General features: G+C 35.8%; 1 protein-coding gene across 6 annotated transcripts in view; it reads right to left on the bottom strand.

Annotated features, from left to right (window-relative positions):
- Positions 1-53: 53 nt before the first annotated feature.
- SON (SON DNA and RNA binding protein) overlaps positions 54-20,595 on the bottom strand; it is a 32,800-nt gene continuing 12,258 nt past the window's right edge. The window contains exons 4-13 of one of the 6 annotated variants that reach the window (XR_011495390.1): positions 19,488-19,648; positions 17,417-17,563; positions 17,040-17,228; positions 9,329-9,439; positions 8,121-8,237; positions 4,569-4,648; positions 3,738-3,885; positions 1,884-1,955; positions 1,661-1,776; positions 54-1,174 (exon numbers count right to left, since the gene is read on the bottom strand). Coding sequence is in view for 4 of the 6 variants with exons in the window: in XM_014843732.3 (XP_014699218.3) it covers positions 963-1,121; positions 1,661-1,776; positions 1,884-1,955; positions 3,738-3,885; positions 8,121-8,237; positions 9,329-9,439; positions 17,040-17,228; positions 17,417-17,563; positions 19,488-19,648 (1,220 nt within the window). In the remaining 2 variants the exon portion in view is untranslated. Of the gene's footprint in view, positions 1,175-1,660; positions 1,777-1,883; positions 1,956-3,737; positions 3,886-4,568; positions 4,649-8,120; positions 8,238-9,328; positions 9,440-16,129; positions 16,941-17,039; positions 17,229-17,416; positions 17,564-17,735; positions 19,259-19,487; positions 19,649-20,595 lie in introns of those variants that run through there. The other 5 variants (XR_011495391.1, XM_014843733.3, XM_014843732.3 and 2 more) reach the window with 5 other exon arrangements.

The raw sequence follows: 20,595 nt of genomic DNA, 5'->3' as shown, positions 1-20,595 counted from the left end.
TAGTGAAGAAGTATTTGTTCATGTTATAAAAATCCAGAAAATAAAACACCACATTTATTCCAGAGAAGTTTATATTTGGGCCTTAAGCTTTTGAAAATAAAGTTTAGAGACATAGCATATGAATACCACTGTAATACACATGAAATATTCTATCAGACCCTAAAAATTAACATAAACTTAAACTTTCTCATAGTCAACAAAATAATGGCTGGGTGCCGATTTTATTAGATAAGTTGGTTACAGCATTTTAATTATCATTTTACGTCTATCTAGGTGTAGCTGAAATTCAAAATGCACATCAAAGTAAAACTATATCACAACTCAATGCCATACTAAATGTACTTGGCTTCTGCAGTAAAATTCTAGTTGGAGTTAATTTCGACTCCCTTCTCATGGCCCAAGTGGCTTTGACGGGAACACAGAACTTAGTGCTGATCATCACACAACATACCACTTTCTTTTTATAACCTCTACAAAATTTTAAGGGAAGATGGTGGCATTAGCCCTGTGGAACAGATCTTGCTTGATTCCCTCAATAACACTGGCCCAGTATCTGTCCAGCAGAACCCATTGTGAACTAGTACAAGGTGCACAGCCCTTCACTGATTACAGGCAAGTGTTACAGCAGCCTAGCCATAAGGAAGGGAAGTTATATCATAGTACAAAATACAGTATAAAAGCGTTATTTAACATTCCACACTGAAGATTACGGATGCCTTCAAACAATCGTTTGGATGTTAGCCACTTAAACAAATACATCACTAAGGTAAACAATATAAACATACCAAAACCCTGTATGGTTAAATACAATTTCCATGGTACAAAAATCAAAGCCTGGAGATGTTTTGTACAGATTGCTTTTTACACAATGTCTTAAATTGCCAGATATTTACAACATTAAAGAGGAAGTACATTTTGATGCAGAGTAAAATTATCTGAAATGATTAATATAAAACCTCAATCTATCTACGTGAGGCACTCCTGAAGCAAGTGGCATTAGCCATGAGGTCCTTTGGTACAAGGCCCATTGCTTGAAGAACCACAGTAGCTGCTGTGGCTTTAGCATGCTTCTTATTAGGGCTGGCAAAGCTGGGCTGGTAAGCGCTTCCATTTATCAATACCTATTCAAGAAAAACATACAATTGGGCTGGTAAGGGCTTCCATTTCTCAATACCTATTCAAGAAAAACATACAATAAGAACAGCATCAAACTTTAATATCTATTAGCTTTTTATTTTTTCACTAAATGCTAGAAAAATAATCTATAAAAATATAAAACCCATACTACATAAGTCAAATTAATCTCAACCCAGAAGAAAAGGGACTGCAAGTTAAGAGCAGGTCTCCAAATTGAAGAAAAAAAAAAGGGCCTGATAAGACTACTAAATTAATTCCCCAAGTTCCAGTAGAAAATGTCAACAAATTGTTCACCAGATTTTTCCCACATCCTTCCCTCCAACATTTTTAAAAACAGTATATTACAGGTCACTTTAAGCACACGTAAATGTTTAAAACTCCCACCACTCTACCCACACAAATAAACACTCCCAACCCACAAACAGTATATTAATCCTGTGATCCTATAATGTTTATCCCTCACCCTCTAACATTGTCATCAAATTATTAAATGTATACAATTAATGCAGAAATTCATATTTACCCTAAAGAGAAAATGTTTGCGATGATCAGGGCCACTATCATGGACCAAGAGAAATTCAGGTGGTTGCCACCTTCTCTTATTACAGATTTCCATCAAGGCAGAGACAGGATGTTTGCCTGCAGAGAAAGAAAGAACCAGTTATTAATTATTTCCACCATCTGTGGCGACAAATTATGAATTCAAGGTAGCGATGGGGAAGAGGAAATTCAAAACTGTCTCTCACCTGACAGATCTTTCATTGCAGCAGAGAAGTTCCCAGACCTCTTTTGTGCTCTTTCTCCCACTGCAACAAGACCTTAAAAAAAAAGTCAAACGTTCACTGAATAAATTTCAAAGCAGCAGTTGTAAATTTTAACAGCAAAACGACGATTCCATCTGTAGTAACCTGAACCTCAACTCATGCCTTCAAATAAAACATTCAATAAATTCTCATTACCCTTGATTTCTATATCCATCTTGACTTCTCTTTTGCTGTGTTTCAATATATAAATCTATATTTTCATATACCTTAGTATTGGAAATCGTATAAAAATCAAATGTTCAGAAAACACAAGAATATGTGAATACATATATAAATTAAGTGCCCTAATTATCAACAGCTCCAGGTCTGTTTCTTTGTACGTTTAAGTAGCAGTGGCTATTTATTGCAAGTGATATCTAAAGGTCTCCCATCCCTTAAAAAATGATGTTCAATTAAGAAGTATGTTCCCCAAAAGGCAAGGATTTAGGCCACTAAGGAAATAAAAGGTAAAGTGAGAAAGGCTGTCTGTATGCATAAATGGGTCCATTTTTTCCCCAGCAAACAATCCCTTTCTGGCTTATCAAATGTGAGATGGTCTCAAAAGACAAACATAACCTCACTGCATAACCTACTTTTCCAAAGGGATCTAACTATGTTACTATCTAAAACTCAATGCTTGCCCACTTCCATTTATCCTAGGAGGAATTCTGCAACCAGTTCTTTGCTAATTCTGCTAGTATGCTTTCCCACACCCAGGCCATGTTGCACAATTCCAAAGAAAATGTTCCCTGGAATTACACAATGCATCCACAGATATTTTGTTCCAATAAACCACCTTTTATGACACAGAATTTTTTCAACTTATATAAGCAATATAATGTCAATGTGACATAATCGGCACAATGTCCTTTTCAGATTTAAACTTTGAACCAATACTACATCATAGGATGATTCTCATGTTATTTCCAGCCTATTTTTGAATATCACTATTACAATAAACTCCCTCCAATTTGAAATAAAATGGCAACAGAGTATTCTACAGGGATGACAATGTAGAAATTCTGATGCAAAACATTTTTTAAAGTACATAATTTGGTCAGAGGTAGTCAGTTTCCAAACTCATTCAGGCAGAATAATTTAACTGCATTAACTTCAACTTTCTATTTCATTACAAAGGTAAGGAAAATAAATATCCGTTTTAAATTTTCCAGTTTCTAAAAAGCAGTCTTAAATAAGCTACTGAAATCACATTGAGCTGGCAGCCCCATGTGATTCTACTTAGGACATTATTCCTAGGGAGGAAATTATTTAAAAGTTACCAATTGTCTGTACAGTAAGTATATTTTTAATACTTAGCAACTAGATGCAGGCTATATAGATAGACCCTCCAGCCCTCCGCCCCAGGTATCTGAGGACAGTAGCAAAATGCAGGCAGACAGAAAAGTTCCAAGGTGCCCCGAACACAGGGCAGTATGAAGAGGTGACAGTGATGTCAGCAGCTGGTCTACTGTTCTCCAGCCCCAACCCAGAAGAACTCAATTACTGAGCTAGAAAAAAGGGTTTATAAGGTGAAGACAAAAGAGCATTCTAATAGGAAAGAAGACTATATGGGATACAATAGCTGAGACAGAAAAAATACATAGCAAAGGTTGCATTAGTGTCTCCACCTATATTGATATAAGCCACTGAAAATGAGCTTAATTTTCCCAAAAACAGCTATATATACACCAGAAGTGGTGCCTCCAGTTCAGGATTACTGACATCAAAAGAATATATGAAGGTAATGAAACTCTAAATGTTAAAGGATGATAATAAACGTTCCCCCAAAACACTTACCTTTTCGGTCTGTCTTAAAGTCAACTAGGATAGGTTCCTTATTTCCTTCTTTGTTTTTTCCTAATCCTTCTCCTTCTCTCCAGCCCATTTTTCTCATCAAAACGGCTCCCATTCCTCCAGTTACTGGGGCTGCTCTTAAGAACTGATCCTATCCAAAGAAAGAAAGGTAAAATGTCCCCATTTTACAGTTAGAATTTGACTACAAATTCTCAGTGTAACTTTTTAAAAAAAGAAATCTTATTTTACTTCTAGAACTGTTATTATAGCAATTAAATTTAAATACTTCTATACTTATATACATACTGTAGTGTGTATGGTCTAGTTATTTTCACATTAACATAATAGTACTTTGAAAGTCAAATAAGGCAAATAAATGGCAGTTTTAAAACAGTGGCCCCTTGTGCCCCCCTCCAAAAAAAAAAAAAGAGAACAATCCTGTTTTCGTCCACTATTTAGGTTCACTGGTATCTCTTCTTAGCTTGCAAAATAAAAAGAAGGCAATGTTAAAACAGTCAATAGTATTAATTGTCCCGGGTGTACCTAGTTAATGATAAAGCCCATAAATCATTTAGAAATAGTTTGGACACTGAAAAAGCATATTGTTATCATCCAAAGTTTTCTTCCCCATTCTACCATCAAACAAGTATAAGTATTTTACTTAGAAAATTCCTATGAAGCAAACAGATAACTCTTTAAATTAAATTTACACAATAAGAAATGGAAGACAATCATATAAAATACCCTGAAATTACACCATACTGAATTTGAATTCTTTTAAAACCTATCTTGATGTTAAAATACTTTTAAAAAACTCCTTAAATGTTTACATACCTAGGCCTCGGTAGCAGCAGTGTTGTGAATAGTAGGGCTGGCACTGACCGGGGCAAGAAGACAGCTACAAGGATTTGGCCCTGAAACAAGTTTCCATACAGAGGGGTGAAAGTTCACAGGTTATTCTGTGAACAGTCATCTCTCTTGTATCCAACCCACTGAACCATAATTTCCATCAAAGCAGCAAACCACTTAATGTCCTACGATGCACAACTATATACATTAGCATGGTCGACAGCTGATTATTTCCGCACATTAAGAAATAATGCAATGCCTCTTTTTAAAGGGCATCCATGTACATATAACAAACTACTGAATTCTACTGTTGATCTTTATGACCATTTTTTAAAAATTTGTAAGATATATCTGCAAATCATGCCTTATTTCCCATTGTTATTAAAGTTTAGATTTATATTCTCTAGCAAACATATATAGCAAGTCATTAACTTATCAACAGAGGGAGTCAAAAATTTTGATAGCTCTGGAAATAGTATGCATTAATCATTCCTGTATTGATAAGTTAAATACTGAACTTTTAAAATCTTGTTTTTACACAGTAGTAAAACTGTATAATCTTATTTTTTCCCCAGCTTTTTAACTATATGCTGGGGAGAAAAACATGCCAATGATGTGTGACTAGACATTAAGTTCAACAAAGTGCTCTGATGGAAGGAGGCAGCTGCGGAGGTAGAAACATACCCCTGGTTCAGTTCCTTATTTGGTGCAGGCCATGCAGTGTTGATGTATAAGAGAAAAGTTAGCTGACGCTTGGATATCAACTGCCTTGTTGCTACACACCTAAAATGACTTTTACTTACTTCCAGGTTCATCCGCCCCTCTTTTCCAGGAAACACTCCTAAAAGAAAGGGCAACTGTGCAGAGTATAATACAAATCCCCAAATAACCCAGGTTTCCGATTTTGTTTCTATTCTCTAATATTGTCATCTGTTTCTTTACCCCAGTGTGTATACAGCTCATAAAAAGCTGATTAATCTACTGAGACTACAATAATAAACAATATTCATCAGGGTCATGTCCGAATCATCTCATTCCAGAAAACAAAGATTCTTTTAAATAAATAACCATTTAAAAATTTTTTACTGACAATACTAAAAATCTTATTCTTTTTCATCTAAGAATATACTGTAAGAAACTAAAAAATAAAATGGAAAATGTTGGCATTTCATGTGGATTTAATATATAAAGAGTGCTGGGCTACAGCGAGGCAATAAAAGCCAAATGATCATTTGAAAAAGTTTTCTAAACACAACAAGTAGATAGTTTTGTAAAATCTCTCTGCCACTGAAGATAAGTGTTAAGTTTTCAGTTGCCTAATAACTTTTCCACATGTTCTGGCTCATTTTTGTAAATAAAATGTTCCTTCCTTAATTCATTTTAGTAGCAAATATTCTTCAGTAACATATAAATTGAAATTTTCCTGAGAGCATTGCGTTCTTCTCTAACTACTTAGAAATCTGGTCTGATGAATGAACACATCTTTATCTCATGATAATTTATCAATAATTTACATTAAATTTACATTTTAAATGATGTAAATTATTTATTTGAAATCAGTCAACTGCCTACAAGACTGGAAATCAAAAAAAAATTAAGGGAAAGTTTACAGGAAATCAATTGAATCAGTAAAAGATTCACTTTTTTAAAGTTATGTTAACATGATGTTTAGAAGTATACAAGCATTATGCATCAGCACTTCTTTATACCAATGAAGACCAAAATTATGCACTGGCATCACATTCCCAAGTTTCTACCTAGTAATGTACATGACTATTTAATTATTATGTACCTATACACCAAATAAGCTTCAATTCTAATTTCCTGAAATACTGAGTACCCAGCTTCAAGATTAAATAGTATTAAATAATATTAAAGAATTAAAACTGTTAAAGATATACGTTTCTAATTCTTCCCAATGAGATGAAAGCCACTTTCCAAATACTATGCAAATCACTTTCACATTTTAAAAACTGTAATACAATTAGTACAAAATTAATTCAAACTTAAAAATATTTTGCTAGATTATCATCTTTTTTCCAACACGAAACACTAGTAAACTACATAAGTTGTAATCTTGTAATGAATCTGACCATGTACTCACTATACACATATTAATGCAAGTATTTCCCCCCAAAACTGGCAGGCAAAGTGAGAATATATAATGTTTTGCATTAATTTGTTAATAAGAGGACCATCAGTGATAAAACGCTATCAAAACTGAAATAAATGTTATGATATTAAAAGGTCCAAGGCAACTAAAAGTCCTTTTCAGAAATTCATCTCATTCACTAGCACTCATGGCAATCCTCTATAATACTCATCACATTACTGATTACCACCCTGTAAGGGAGTAATAAGCACTTGTCTTCACGTGACCCTTAGAGACTGAAATGCCAAGTAATTACTTGCCCATAATCACAAAAGGAGTCAGGAGTACAGCGGGATAAAGAAACCTTCCCAAGCCATTAGACCACACAGCCTCCCAGTTTCAGCACAGCTATGTTGCCAGTACTCCTGAAACAAATTTCCCATTGCCCATCCAACCACACCATGTCCCTTCACCAGAACGCATTTCTTCAGAAAGCCCTTCTTAACCACCTAAGACTCCCCCAACAATGAGGCAGTCGTAGGTGGAGTTCACAGGTCTCACTGCAGGAATCTGAAACCAGGAGCACCTACATCTTCTCAGCACGGGGCGTCCGTCCTCTCCCTTGAATTTATGTCTTACATATCCTGTTTCTTCATGAGATCAGTGGTTCTCAAATTCAGCCTGTGGATCACCAGAGGCCACCAGGGCCTAAATGGTGGTCCACAGATAGTATTCTCCATCTCCATCCCACTCCCTTCACCACCCTTCAGCAATGCCCACCCCACGCTCCAGGCATCCTCCCCAGCCTTCCAGTCCCATGGCAAAATCACCACATGCACTGCTAATACTGGGTCCACCCAACCACTTGCTGCAACTAACAGCTGACAACCACAGGGACCTGAGGCTAGAGATCACAAGAGGGGTGAGGAAAGGGGCCTAGGGAGCTTAGAGGAGGGTGCAGGCACTAAGGAAAGGGAAAGAAGGACAGAGGAACGGAAAATTGGGGTGGTACAGGGCTCTTGGGGGCAGTGATCCACCAAAAATAAACCTGTAATAAAGTATCCCATGTTGAGAAAAACTTTGAGAACCACTGCTTTGAAATTAGTAGTCCAACAGGAACTGTGGAATATTCTGAACAGCACCTGAGATACACTGTTAGCATTAAACACAGTAGTAAAAAACCACCCCACAAAAACCAGCAGCAGCAATAATAAAAATAACCTCAGGATATAAACTGAGTGGCTCTTGAGCCATATTTATACATTTGCCATTGTCTCATGAATCAGGTCCGTCTTCAGTGTCCATCCTGGAGTATATACACATAGCAAATTTACTCATGAACTTTGGTTAGAGTCACTGGCCTCTTAGTGCATTTTTAATAAAACATTTTCTAAAAGATTTTAACTTTGTGCTTGGACATTTTTGTATGTGCCTATGTTGTGTACCTTTTTAATCCAGGCTTGGGCACCAGTATTGGCCAACTGTTCCTGTGTCAGAACCTGTACTCCTGTACTTCCTGTGAATTGGCCAGGAATAGAGTTCAGCTGAGCCCAGGCATCAATCTGAAGAAAGGAAGACACCTCAATTAACTAAGTAAAATTACTTATCTAGTTAAAGTGTCATGGTATTAACAATTCTCTAAATGAAATGGTTAATTTAGTTCCTGAAATGGCTGAATAACAGACTTGAACATTCACCTTTTAAAACAATACACTGAATTTATACATACTTAACTGTTTTCCTAAACACTCCAAAGCAGTTTGATAAAATTCAATGAATCCCATTAATAACAAGATTTGAGATACATCTCTAACAACTAAAAGCGTAGCTCTAATATTCATTCTTTAAAAAGATCACATAGATAAATGTCATAATAGCCTGAGCTTTTAATTAATTACATTCTTTAAAGTATTATAAATCCAGAATAAATTCAAGATATATGCTTAAAGAGTAATAAATACAGGAAATTGGTTCAAACACATAAACGGCTTTCTTTAAAAACTGTGCACTACATTATCACCAGCATTCATTGTGATGGTTCAAGAATCAGTTGTCATTCATTCAAAGTTTATTTCGTGAACACCTGGTATTGTAGGGCAATGTATTTCCTCTCTGTCTGAACATGTATTTATGTTTCCATACAGCTCTACCATAGAAAAGTAGAGGAGAAACAGAGAAGCTGTCCATTGTGAAAAGCATAGACTCTGGACTCAGACTACCTGGATTTGAATCCCCACTTCCCTCACTTTCTAGTTTTGTGACCTCGGGCATCACTTAACCACACTTTACCTCAGTATCCTCAGCTGGGAAACAGGAACTCATAATAGTGCCTAAATCTCACAGGACTATTAGGGGCACTTAGCTGTTATAATAGACCAGATTATAAACTCTATGAAGGCAGGGAATTTTTTTCTTTCATTCCCTCAAGAAACAGTTCCTGCCACATAGTACACAATAAACATTTAATGAATGAATGATCAGGCCCCAAATCGCTGATCTCATTTAAACTAAACTAGCTAATTAAGATAAATGATTTATTTTCCTGGATTTTCAAGATAAAGACCTACATTTCAACAGCATGCCACAGACTTTGCTTATGTCACAAGCATCTAGTTAGCAAAAATCTCATTTAGACATTCAAACTGCTACATACCCGTTCCTGAGCTCGATTTAACATGCTCATTGCTTCAAGGTCAAATGCATTCTCACTGAGTCTTTTCTGAGCAAGCGCCCGCTCACTCATTGCTGTAGAAATGTCCACAGGCTAAGAAAGAAAACATAGATAATTATCTCAAATTACAATAGACCCCCTACATTCTGAAAAATGCTCATATCTTTAGTTGCTACATGTCAAAAACAAAATAACAGTCATCTATTAATAATCTTGTAAAGTAGGAAGAAGATTCAAAAAGGTAAAATAACCTTAGAAAGTAGACAAGGATCGTTTAAGGTAAGTTACAAAGTATCAGAGGCAGCAGTTGAACTCAACCCAGAATTTGATGTCATATTTTCTACTGTATCAAATTATGATCATAGAAAGTTCCACAAAGGACTTAAAAATCTCTAGGCTTCACTAACAAAATAGTTATTTATAGTGAACTGAGAATTTTAACTATTTTTGAACTATTAATTTCATACTCATCAGTAGTTTTCATTTTACCCTACTTATTAGCATAACCTTCAGAAGCAATAAGATTCTTGAATAAGCAAGTAGAAAACTATCGTGTGGATGATCTCTCACTCATCTGCACGTCTTTTCACCTTCTTGCGTTGTTCATAGATATAGTTCAGTCTTAAGGACTCATTTTCTTCAAAGAATATAATGATTATATAAATAAATTAATCTTTTGTCATAGTGTATATACATTTATGACCAAAGTTAAAATATTTCTTTGGGGGGCCAGCCCAGTGGCAGTGGTTAAGTTCGAGCACTCTGCTTTGGCGGCCCAGGGTTCACAGGTTCGGATCCAGGGCACAGACGGACCTACACACCGCTTATCAGGCCATGCAGCTGCAGCGTCCCATATACAAAGTAGAGGAAAACCAGCAAGGATGTTAGCTCAGGGACCATCTTCCTCAAGCAAAAAGAGGAAGACTGGCAACAAATGTTAACTCAGGGCCAATCTTCCTCAAAAAAAAATTTCTTCGGGATTAACATAAATTAAACATTTAAAATAAAATACATTTGAAATGTCTTAGATCTTTCTTTTCAAAGCTCATATTCTACCTGTAAAAACCTTATGCTAGGCAGAAGTGACTACGGTTTAACTTCTTAAAATGCTTCATAATGTCCAGGAAAATTCTTAAAGGTAGTCAGTCCCCTCCTCTTTAGAGCAAATTCCCAATTTGTCAGATTTGTGGAAGGCACAACCACACAAGGGAAAACCTATCAACTAAGTATTTGATGTTTTTTGTTCTAACATTAGGAGCTCAGATTGATTTGTATCAACTCACCAATTCTTAATACTTGTTTTTCTTCTTACACAACTTAACCCATTAATATTTCTTAGTTATTTCACCCAAGAAAATTCGTTTTTGGAAGAATGCTTATCTGACATGGGAAGGTTTTCCTATATTCATATACAAAGAATGATTAGTAAGTACTGTAAAGATATGACTAACATAAGGAAGTCAGTAAAATAAGTTAGCTAAGGATTTTTCAAAAAGCTAAGTGAAGGCTACCACCTGTAATTTGACTGTGTATTGCATATAAATACTTGTTGTAAAAACAAGACCTATATAGTAGAGAAGGGTATATGACTACGAGTAAATATTTCCTACCTTCAGAACCCCTTAATCACTCCATTCTTAATTATTTTGCTAAATCACCTAATAATATTCCTTCAGTGAAATTTTTCTTCCACAAAGTATAGATTCTTACATATTGCCTTCTTAAAATGAAAGCAAAATTAAACTGAATTAATTCTGTAATTGCTTATGAGACTGTCTGTAGATCTCATGAATCAAAGATCTTAATTTCTTAATCAAATTAGTAAATTACCCACACTAATTGGAATATTTCTGGGGCCCATAAGAAATAATCTAAGCAGTCAGACTGAAACGCTAAAAAACTTAGTATGTTCACTTTTCACTTACTTCTATTATAATTCTAGTTAACTGCTGAGACTTTAAATGGGAACCCAGATATTTCAGGTCAAAATTTATGTTCCTTTGGCCTACTTTAGAAGTTTTCTTAGGATTACATAGAATTATTGATGTAATTTTTGGAGGCCCACCAAATATATCTCAAGTATTGCTCATTAGCCTTGCCAGCATTATTTTGGGTTTCATAGCAGTCCATAAATCTAGGTGTTAGGGTGTTTAGGTATAAATAATAGGTTTTTATCATAAAAACTCTAAACTCAGAGGAGATACTGAGGGAAATCTATCTACCCACCATCGCAAGCACTGACCCCCCATTTCCAACTATAAATTAGCTACAGAAATGTAGTTAAGATGGCTCTGAAAACTCCAAATTTTCTAGAATACAAGTGATTCTTCCCAAGTGGAAAGCAAATGAATATATCTGTGAATTCATCCTTCTGAAGACATATCTTTATCCTTTTTTCTCTTGAAGACTTTACTGAGTAAGCAGGTTATCTAAATGCCTCATCATTTATCCTCAGGATGAAATTTCATTCAAATCTCAGTAATATTTTTTTTTCTTTTTGTTGGTGAGGAAGATTGGCCCTGAACTAACATCTGTGCCAATCCTCCTTTATTTTGTATGTGGGATGCCACCACGCATGGCTTGATGAGCGGTGTGTAGGTCCGCACTCAGGATGTGAACTTGTAAAAGCTGGACTGCCAAAGTGGAGTGTACGAACTTAACCGCTACATCACCAGGCAAGCCCCTCTCAGTAATATTTTATGTTAAATGCACATCTCACTCTAAACGAAATTTTAATATACCAAAACCTTAACGTTTAATAAAACTTAGTTTAGATAAAATTACAACTAGTTTTTCTCCTGAGGTAATACAACTTTATTTAGTCTTCAACAGGCTTACCAAGTGAACTGCAAGTTCATGTCAAAACTTTATTACCAAATAGTAATTTGACTATTAATTTCATATTCATATTTTTTAATGTGAAGCAACATACTCAAAATAGAATGAATTAGGATTATCTTAACCTTTTAAGGATCCTCAAGAGTTTGCATCAAAAAGCCTGCTTTTCTTTCAAAAAAGAACCAAGCATGTTTCCAGGTTTTCAAGGTAACTCAGAATATGCAATAATGCATAAAAGCCCACTATAATCTCCAAAGCATTAATATTCAAAGACTAGACCAAATGTTACACATCAGTATTAAAACAATCATAAAATATCACAGCTACCCTTTAGAGCGGCACTGTCCAACAGAATTTTCTACAGTGACAACTAAGGAGCATTATGAAATGTGACTAGTGCAATTAAGGAACTGACTTTTCAGTGGCTAGTGACCACCACATTGGACTACACAGCACGTGTGCGTGTATATACGGAATATAGTGAACTATACTATAGAGTTTTTAGAGCCTTAACCATCTTTTAATGTTGCTCAGAAACAGGAATGTGTGAAAGGTACCCAAAAAATGACGCTAAAAAGCCATTCTAAAAACTGGAATAAAAAGAATCTTATATCTCACAGAATATTATTATCAAGCTGTCATCAACAAGCCTTATTTGTTTCCACTGATACACTACAGACTTTCTACCTAATGTATAAAGTATAATTATGATTGTGTAGTAATATTCTAGGTATTATAATATTGGGGAAGCGGGTGTTTAATTTCCTTTTCCCTAGGCCTTGGTCTAAACGGTGAAATCTACCTGAGAGTGTTCCTGGATTATAATTCCAGTTCTCACCTTAATAAACACCTATCCAAGTTATCTGACTTCTCTACTTTAGGAGCAAAACAGATTACTACTTCTTCTATAACCTAAAAAAGGTGTCAGGAATAATGAAATATACAAAGTAATTGGCACCATGTAGCATGCATTTCACGGCCTAAGTTATAATCATGTACTTTCTGTATCTTCATTTAAAAAATTCTTCCAAGTCAATTTACTTCCCCGTTTTGTTACCCAACTGTTTACAGAAATAGAACAAGTACCTAAGTATTTCTTTAGAAAGTCACTGAAAGGATATAAAAGAGCTAAAGAGAATTATTAGGAAATAAGAAAAATAACTCCTGTAATACAAAAATTATCTTCAACACAGGTAATTGCAGGTATCTCAAATTAAAAGATGGTATAAAAGGAAAATTTTAAGAAAATAGAACTAAAGAGGCATCTGACCTATATATAAAACATGATTTTAAAATACTTATAAAAAAATACAGAGCGGTTCATTATAAAAAAGGAGATGACAACTGCAAAAACAAAAGCCACACTAAATACAGAATGTCTCAGTTATGTGTTTGGTTAGTTTTGAAAAATAAATTATGAACCTTTCTATTATATCATATAAACTTCTCTAATGCAACTGTTAGTTAACTTATACATTTAATCTAAATGATTTATAACCAGAAAACAGCTAACCTATTAAATGGTTCCAAGACATTCAGCATTAATCACCTAGAAGAATCTAAGAAGAAAAGAATGAACAACAAGGCTGTACTTAACACACTCTAGCACCAGAACCTATATGTTTAATTTCCAATTAAAATTTTCATCTCACCCCAAAAAACTTAGCTTCCCTAAACTTTCTAACTTTAGAGCTTCTAAACCTAAGAGAATTTTAGCTCCACTGGGATGTGGAACTATTCTGCAACAATACGAACCAAGCACACTGCCTGAGAAAAATTATCTTAACATGTAAGCAATCACTAGACCTAAATGGAGCTACCTCTGGACCTTTAAAACATTGATGATTGATAATAAACGGAAGGAAATTTTATGTCAAATATTACATTTAAATCTTCTACCCAATAAGCCTTTGCTAACATTATTACCAAGAATTAAGGCCCCCGAGGACAATTTTAAGATATTAGTTTTCCAACATTTTTTATAACTCAAATTCACACAAATATGGTCAAAGTTCTGCAGTCACTCCTTACTGAGGATGATGCTGGCTGGCTTCTGGTTAGGAAGACGATGCTATGGCAGTAGGGCACAGTCTGATGAGTTGATATTCCGTAAGATATGGATTTATGTTGATCCATCCACGTCTATCCACTCAAAACTTAAGTCAAAGAGCACTCATGTGCAAGGCAATTGGTAGGATTGAGGATTATGGCAAAGCTGAGATAAAATCTGTGATCTTTGCCTAAATGCTTCATGTTCAAAACTAAAGAACCACAAACTCCATTGGTAAAAAAAAGTAAAAAATACTATCCAGTTAAAATATTGACCATTTAAAAGAACTTTCCTTTACTCTATAAAGCCTTTATTTCAACCCGACAGGGAATCAAAAGGATCAATATCCCCATAAAATGTCACCAATGGTATTCCACAAACATTGGTTCATACATCATTAATCTTAGAAATATATTTGTAAGATACAGCTAAATACCTAGAATTAAACATGTTATACTGTGAACCTTTCTTCTAGTGTTTACTATTACTGCTAGGTAAAAGCAGAGACCTGCAAGCAAAACAAAATCCTGTCTCTTTTCCTCCTAACATCTGAGGAATATTTGCTTAAAGCTAACCTGTCTTTTCTGAGTCTAATCTTCTAAGAAACTAGCTTGAAGAGTTCTGATATCAAATAGGTGTATATATCCTCCCTCCATAGAAATCTTCATTTGTTTAGCCCTCTGAACAGAATTTTTCCCCCCTGCTTTAATAAAAGACTCCTTATTATAAAATTGAATACCCACCTTTTCCCCCAGGATTCCTTTGGAATAACTCCCTCCAACTTTTAATTAAAATCTGACAATCAATTTTGGTAAAAGATAAGGCTAAGACACCTCACTGTCAGTTTTAAAACTGAAAATGGCTGAGTACTGAAGGTCAAAAATATATATCAATACACACATATAAATCTCAACCAAAAAGAAACATCATCATCAGGATTCACTAAGCACTTTCCCCATGTTCAACTCAAGTTAAAATAGTTATAGTCACTTATCTTCGCAGGAAAATCCCTTGGAATTTTGCAATATTTATAGGGCTTCACTCCATTGGAAAATTTTTCTCACATAAATAATCTCCCTATGTTTTTTCCAACTCTTTGTCAAATGCTTAATCTCAAGAAATTACTAAAAGCATATGTATCAGAATTTATAAATAAGTCTGTTCAGGCCTCTTATGGTTTATATGCAGCTACTACAAGATTTAAGTCAGTTGCAAATTATCAGTTAACCTTTTCCCTTGTGATATGTGCACGTAGCCTGATGTGGGGATTAGCAACTGAGCTACTCAACTGGTTTCACTAAAATATTATTGTCCCAACCAGCTATCCCTCCCTCACTGGTGATGGTATAACTTGCTTCAACTGTTGAACCTCATGTAAATACAGATCATCACTGGTGACTGTAAGGTGCACTGGTTAGTTATCATGTCCAACTTCATTGTAAAGAACTTGCTCTTTTAAAATGCCGCAGGTCAAAAAAAAAAAAAACGAAACAGTGAAAATGTCGCCTGTGAATTGCTTAAGGGACAAAAACTACTACCAAAAACGTTTCTGATTTGGGTTCTGTTCACTTTCTGATTTTATAAACAGGATTTGTTTATTTGTAATATTGGAGGTGTTTAGTGGAAGAAGATGATATGGCCAATGAAGGGAACCTGAAGGTGAACAGTACAGGTCTCTCTGACCTACATATCCCAGGGCTGCAAGCAAAGGAAGTAGGGAAGAAGTCCCACACTGTAGGGGCATCAGATATCTAGTCCAGTCCTTGGACAAATGTCTGGGCTTTGGAAACCAAGGGCAAGAGGTGATGACTAGTCTATGGTATCATTTAAAACTCCCACCCCCCTAGTAAGTCTCCACCCTCCCAGATCCCCCAAGCGTGATTTTGCACAACAAGTTAAATAAAAGTAAACTGTTTATTAAAAGATACAGCAAAGGTACAGATACAGAGATACATACAAAGATACAGATATATATATATATTTACATATATATACAGTCTTGCTGTTTTCATGTGCACTATATTTAGCAGCACATTATTTAATCAGGCAGCATTTTAATGGGGTTGTTTTGACACTTGGTGTTATTACTGCGTCATTTTGACAAGATACAACTATAGCCTCGTGGAAATTAAGATGTGAATTCCACTTCTCCAACTTTTAATAGTAGCAAAGAGGGGAAGGAGAAGGGAAATGAAGTACCAAGGCTGAGCATTAGGTTAAACACAAGAATTCAAAAGGGCCAAGGTAGCACAGGGAAGGGAAAACGATTAAAACTAAAGGCTATCTGACAAACAACCCAGAGAAATAGTAACAAATTACCGTTATTTAAAGGCAATGGGCTATGTATCCAAGATGCTCACATAAGCCTACAATGACCTTTTCCAATCCAGTTCTTGTGTTGAACCTGAGGATCTGCCTCTCTCTGCTCAATCCCTCCACCCAGTAAATTTGCTACCACCAAAATCTAGAGCTATAGAGCCTTGAAGCAAAACGGGAAGCTAAATAGTTGTACCTTGGGCTACCTTCCCACAAGTGCAAGGAGGGCCCAATGTTGGGTAGGGATGTGATAACACTGTTCTCTGCAATTCGATGCTTTTCACTTTGTGGCTTGGTTCCACAAAGTGAATTGCATCGAGTTACTGTCAAATGAGAAGCTGCGGGTTGTTTCATCTGTCGTCTAACCCGGCCCTGCCGTTTAACCCGGCCCTAAGAAGAGTGAAACAGAATCCAAATCAGATATAAAATAACAATAAAATGGCAGATTCACGTATAAAAAAGGAAAAACACATAATATTCCTTACTTACCTCAGAGGGCAAATTGCTGCTGAAAACATTATCATCATCTTTGTTTTCTTCACCATTTTTCTCTACAGGAACCCACTCTCCATAAACACTATCTGCTTCTTTTTTTCGATGTTGAGATCCAGATGACACAGGAAATTCTTTTGTTAATGTTACCTGGCTTTTTGGTGGAGTTGGCTTTGCTGCAGCAATCTAAAAAGCAATGTATTTCTCAATTAAAACTCAACAGATTTTTTTCAACATAATCTGAAAGTGATTTTGTTTCTTATTGCTCACAGTATATAAGCCATAAATTAAAAAACTAAATTCCATTTGAGTTTTACTTAAATTTGAGTTCCTTATGTGTGCTGTTTCATCAATCCATAAACGTTAATACTCACATTCAGATTGAAAAAAATGGGTTTGGGTTCACTGAGTTTAAAGGGATGATGATAAAAAGGAGGTTCTTCTTCCTCTTCATCCGAAACATGAGGCTTATTCACTATTACATCATCATCTTCTTTACTCTGTGCGATCTGTTTGCATTTCTTAAAAAATAAAAACAAACAAGAGATAAATCTTACACTTTATGCAGAACATATAATTTCTTAAAAGAATCAAAACCACATAAAATCAACTTCCAAAAGTAAGACAAGATTAATGATAGGTTAGAGATAGGTCACTCAGCTAATCTGCTATGATTTAAACACACTCTAGGTGGTCAGTCAGTCAACAACATTTATTGAGCACCTACTATGTGCAGAGCACTGTACTGGGCACTGTCCAGGAAATACAAAAAAAAGTAAAAGACATGGTCCCTGCTCCCAAGGAGCTTACAATCTAGTTCAAGAGACAGAATACATACACATGAGATAACTGAGGAACGCTTTTACAGAGCAACACAATTAACAAGTGCAAACTGATATAATACAAACTGAATACGTAAGTGCTGAAAGAACAAAAGCCTAAGAGAGAACAGAATCAGGCAGAATTTGATAATCAAGGGATATTCCTTGAAGAATTCTAAGCCAGATTTTCATAGTTAAGAATAAGGACTGGCAGGGAAAGGACAAGAAAGTCATCCTAGTTAGGTGGTGGTAAAAAGGTGAGAAGAAACTTATTAGAAGGGACAAGAGGGCAGAAGATGAGGCTAAAAACATAGGGAAATACTAAGTGTTCACAAGGTCTTGGATAAGGAGCTTGGATTTGATAAGCAAGCAATAAAAACCTTTACTAGGTCCTTAAGTTAAAAAAAAAAGAGCTGTAATTCATATTGTAATAAATCTAAGTGAGAAAACAGAGTAAGAAACTAATGATCCCCCAAATGTATGGCAAAATAAAAGATCTGAAATATATGCGATTGGGTTAGATAGCAACATGTCTCTCCATAAATGTTTTGTAGGTCGACTCTCTAAAGGAACAGAACTCAAGAATGGAAAATAAGGCATGATGGAGAAGGTATGACTGATGAGGTCTGAGACAAAAAGCAGAGTCAATTCCTTCCTGAGAAGCAAAGGAACAGACTTCATTACCTGGCTTTATAAAAAGGTCAGAGTAAGTTTGGGTGGACTTGTCTCTATACAAGCAGAATCTGTCACATCCATTATCAATTGAAAATATTACAATAGGATAAAAAGCTCATTTAGCCAAAAACACAGAGTATACCAAGCTTGTAACCAAGGGGAACAGAATATATTGACAGTGGCAGGCTGGCATAAGGCTAGCCAATAACAAGTTTCAATATATGAAACAATGTGGTACTTCTGGATCCTAGCAGCAATATTTCAGCATCCTCCCTCCCCCCTCCCCCAAAAAACAAAAATAATATTAATAATAAAACAAAGCCAAAAAAAAAGCCTCAAGTGAAAAGATCAAATTCTTAAAAACAAAAATGTGTTTAAAATATATATGTTACTGCCAAAACCCGAACCGCAGGAAGAACTGATAATGGCTGGCCATTATCACCAATGGCTGGTACCAAACAGCCAAAACCCGAAATGTTGATGCGAAAGAAGTTCCTTTCAGGCAATGGCCAGCTATTCTCATTAATTTCCAAGCTCCGGTGGAAAAGATCATTTCTGAAGATTGTCTGTGTCTTTGCGTATATGCAGTACACTCGTGGCGATCAGTGAACACGTCGTGAATGGAAACGAAACTGTAGGCGAGCTTCTGCGTGTTGCTCACTCAACACCTCCTCCATTCAAACGAACCGTCCCACTCCTCAGTCAGTTTGGCTTCTAAAACTGGAAAGCAAAAGTAATGGGAAGTAACTTTTAGCTAGCGGAGCTTAGCCATCCCGGATAATGGCCTGCTAAACAGAGCTTCTGCCGCTGCCACATCTGTATTTCGGGTTTTGGCCACTCGGTGCCAGCCATTATCAGTTCAGCCCACAATTCGGGTTTTGGCACGCTCCAGAGTCAACATCACTGGAATAATCCATTTAAGAATGAAAACAAATTCTGTCTAGCTTACCTCAGTTAGTTCTTCTATAGTAGCTCCTCCTGACTTTTTAGCAACTTTCTCTTCTATTGTAGGTGGAGGTGCAGGCTTTAGGTTTGGCGGTAAAGGAACACCAGCCTTAGCACACATGGCAGCTGCATTAGCTTTGGCTATTTCAAGTAATTGCGCCTTATCTGTAAGAGGAAAAATATAAGACACAGTTTTCCTAAAAGGCTGTACATTTTGTATTATTTTTACATGCTAACAAAACTAAAGGCACCAATTTTCTGCCCTAACTTACAGCTGTGATGAAATCACTCTTTGACTCCAAGTTTTTAAGTGAATGCCCTCTAAAGTATTACGTCCACATTTAGCTTCCCAAATACTACAGAAAATAGCTAAATTACACAACTATAATGATCATCTTGCCACACACTCGACACACACCTGCCAAAGCCTACTACACTTTATTCTCCAAAATTATCATGTCCTTAAATTACTTTCCTTCTAATCTCTAACAACATTTTACATCACACTTTGAGCCCAAGTTCAAGCGCCACCCCTTCTAACAAGTCTTAAGCCAGAATTTAACATTTCTCTCCACAGTGCCGCCAAAGTGCTTTTCATCAATCACCACATTCTGCTCTGTTCGGCAGTCTGACTATACGGTAAAAGAGACATAAATGCATTTTATCCATGTCTCCTCTACTAACTTGTAAGCACCTCAGAAATTACATATTGTTCTTTTGCTTTGAATAAACAAAGAACTCAGAAACCTTTTGTTGAACTGAATGCATGTTCTGTCAGTCATTTTCTTTAGACAACTATGACCTGAAAATGTCCAATCCACTGGGATAATGATAAATTTCCATTATTACTGCAGGTGGTCATGCATTACCCATCAAGTTTTAACCATCTCTACACACTTCTTAAAACCAGGGGAAATAAGAGCACTTTATTTTTAAAGTAAGGCAGATCATTGTAAATCACTTTAATCTATTTCACTTTACTTTGCCAGCATCAGCCACTCAGGTAAATGACTCCCCACAAGCAAAATTCCCTATTCATTTCCACTACCCATTATACTGATCAGAATGACCCTAACAAACATTTAACTGTCCTGTATTGCCATTTTAAGACT

The sequence above is a fragment of the Equus asinus genome, chromosome 18, assembly GCF_041296235.1.
Source record: "Equus asinus isolate D_3611 breed Donkey chromosome 18, EquAss-T2T_v2, whole genome shotgun sequence".
In the NCBI taxonomy this organism is placed as follows: Eukaryota; Metazoa; Chordata; class Mammalia; order Perissodactyla; family Equidae; genus Equus; species Equus asinus.
Note: the sequence above shows the minus strand (reverse complement) of the source record. Positions and strands in the feature narration are given on the sequence as shown.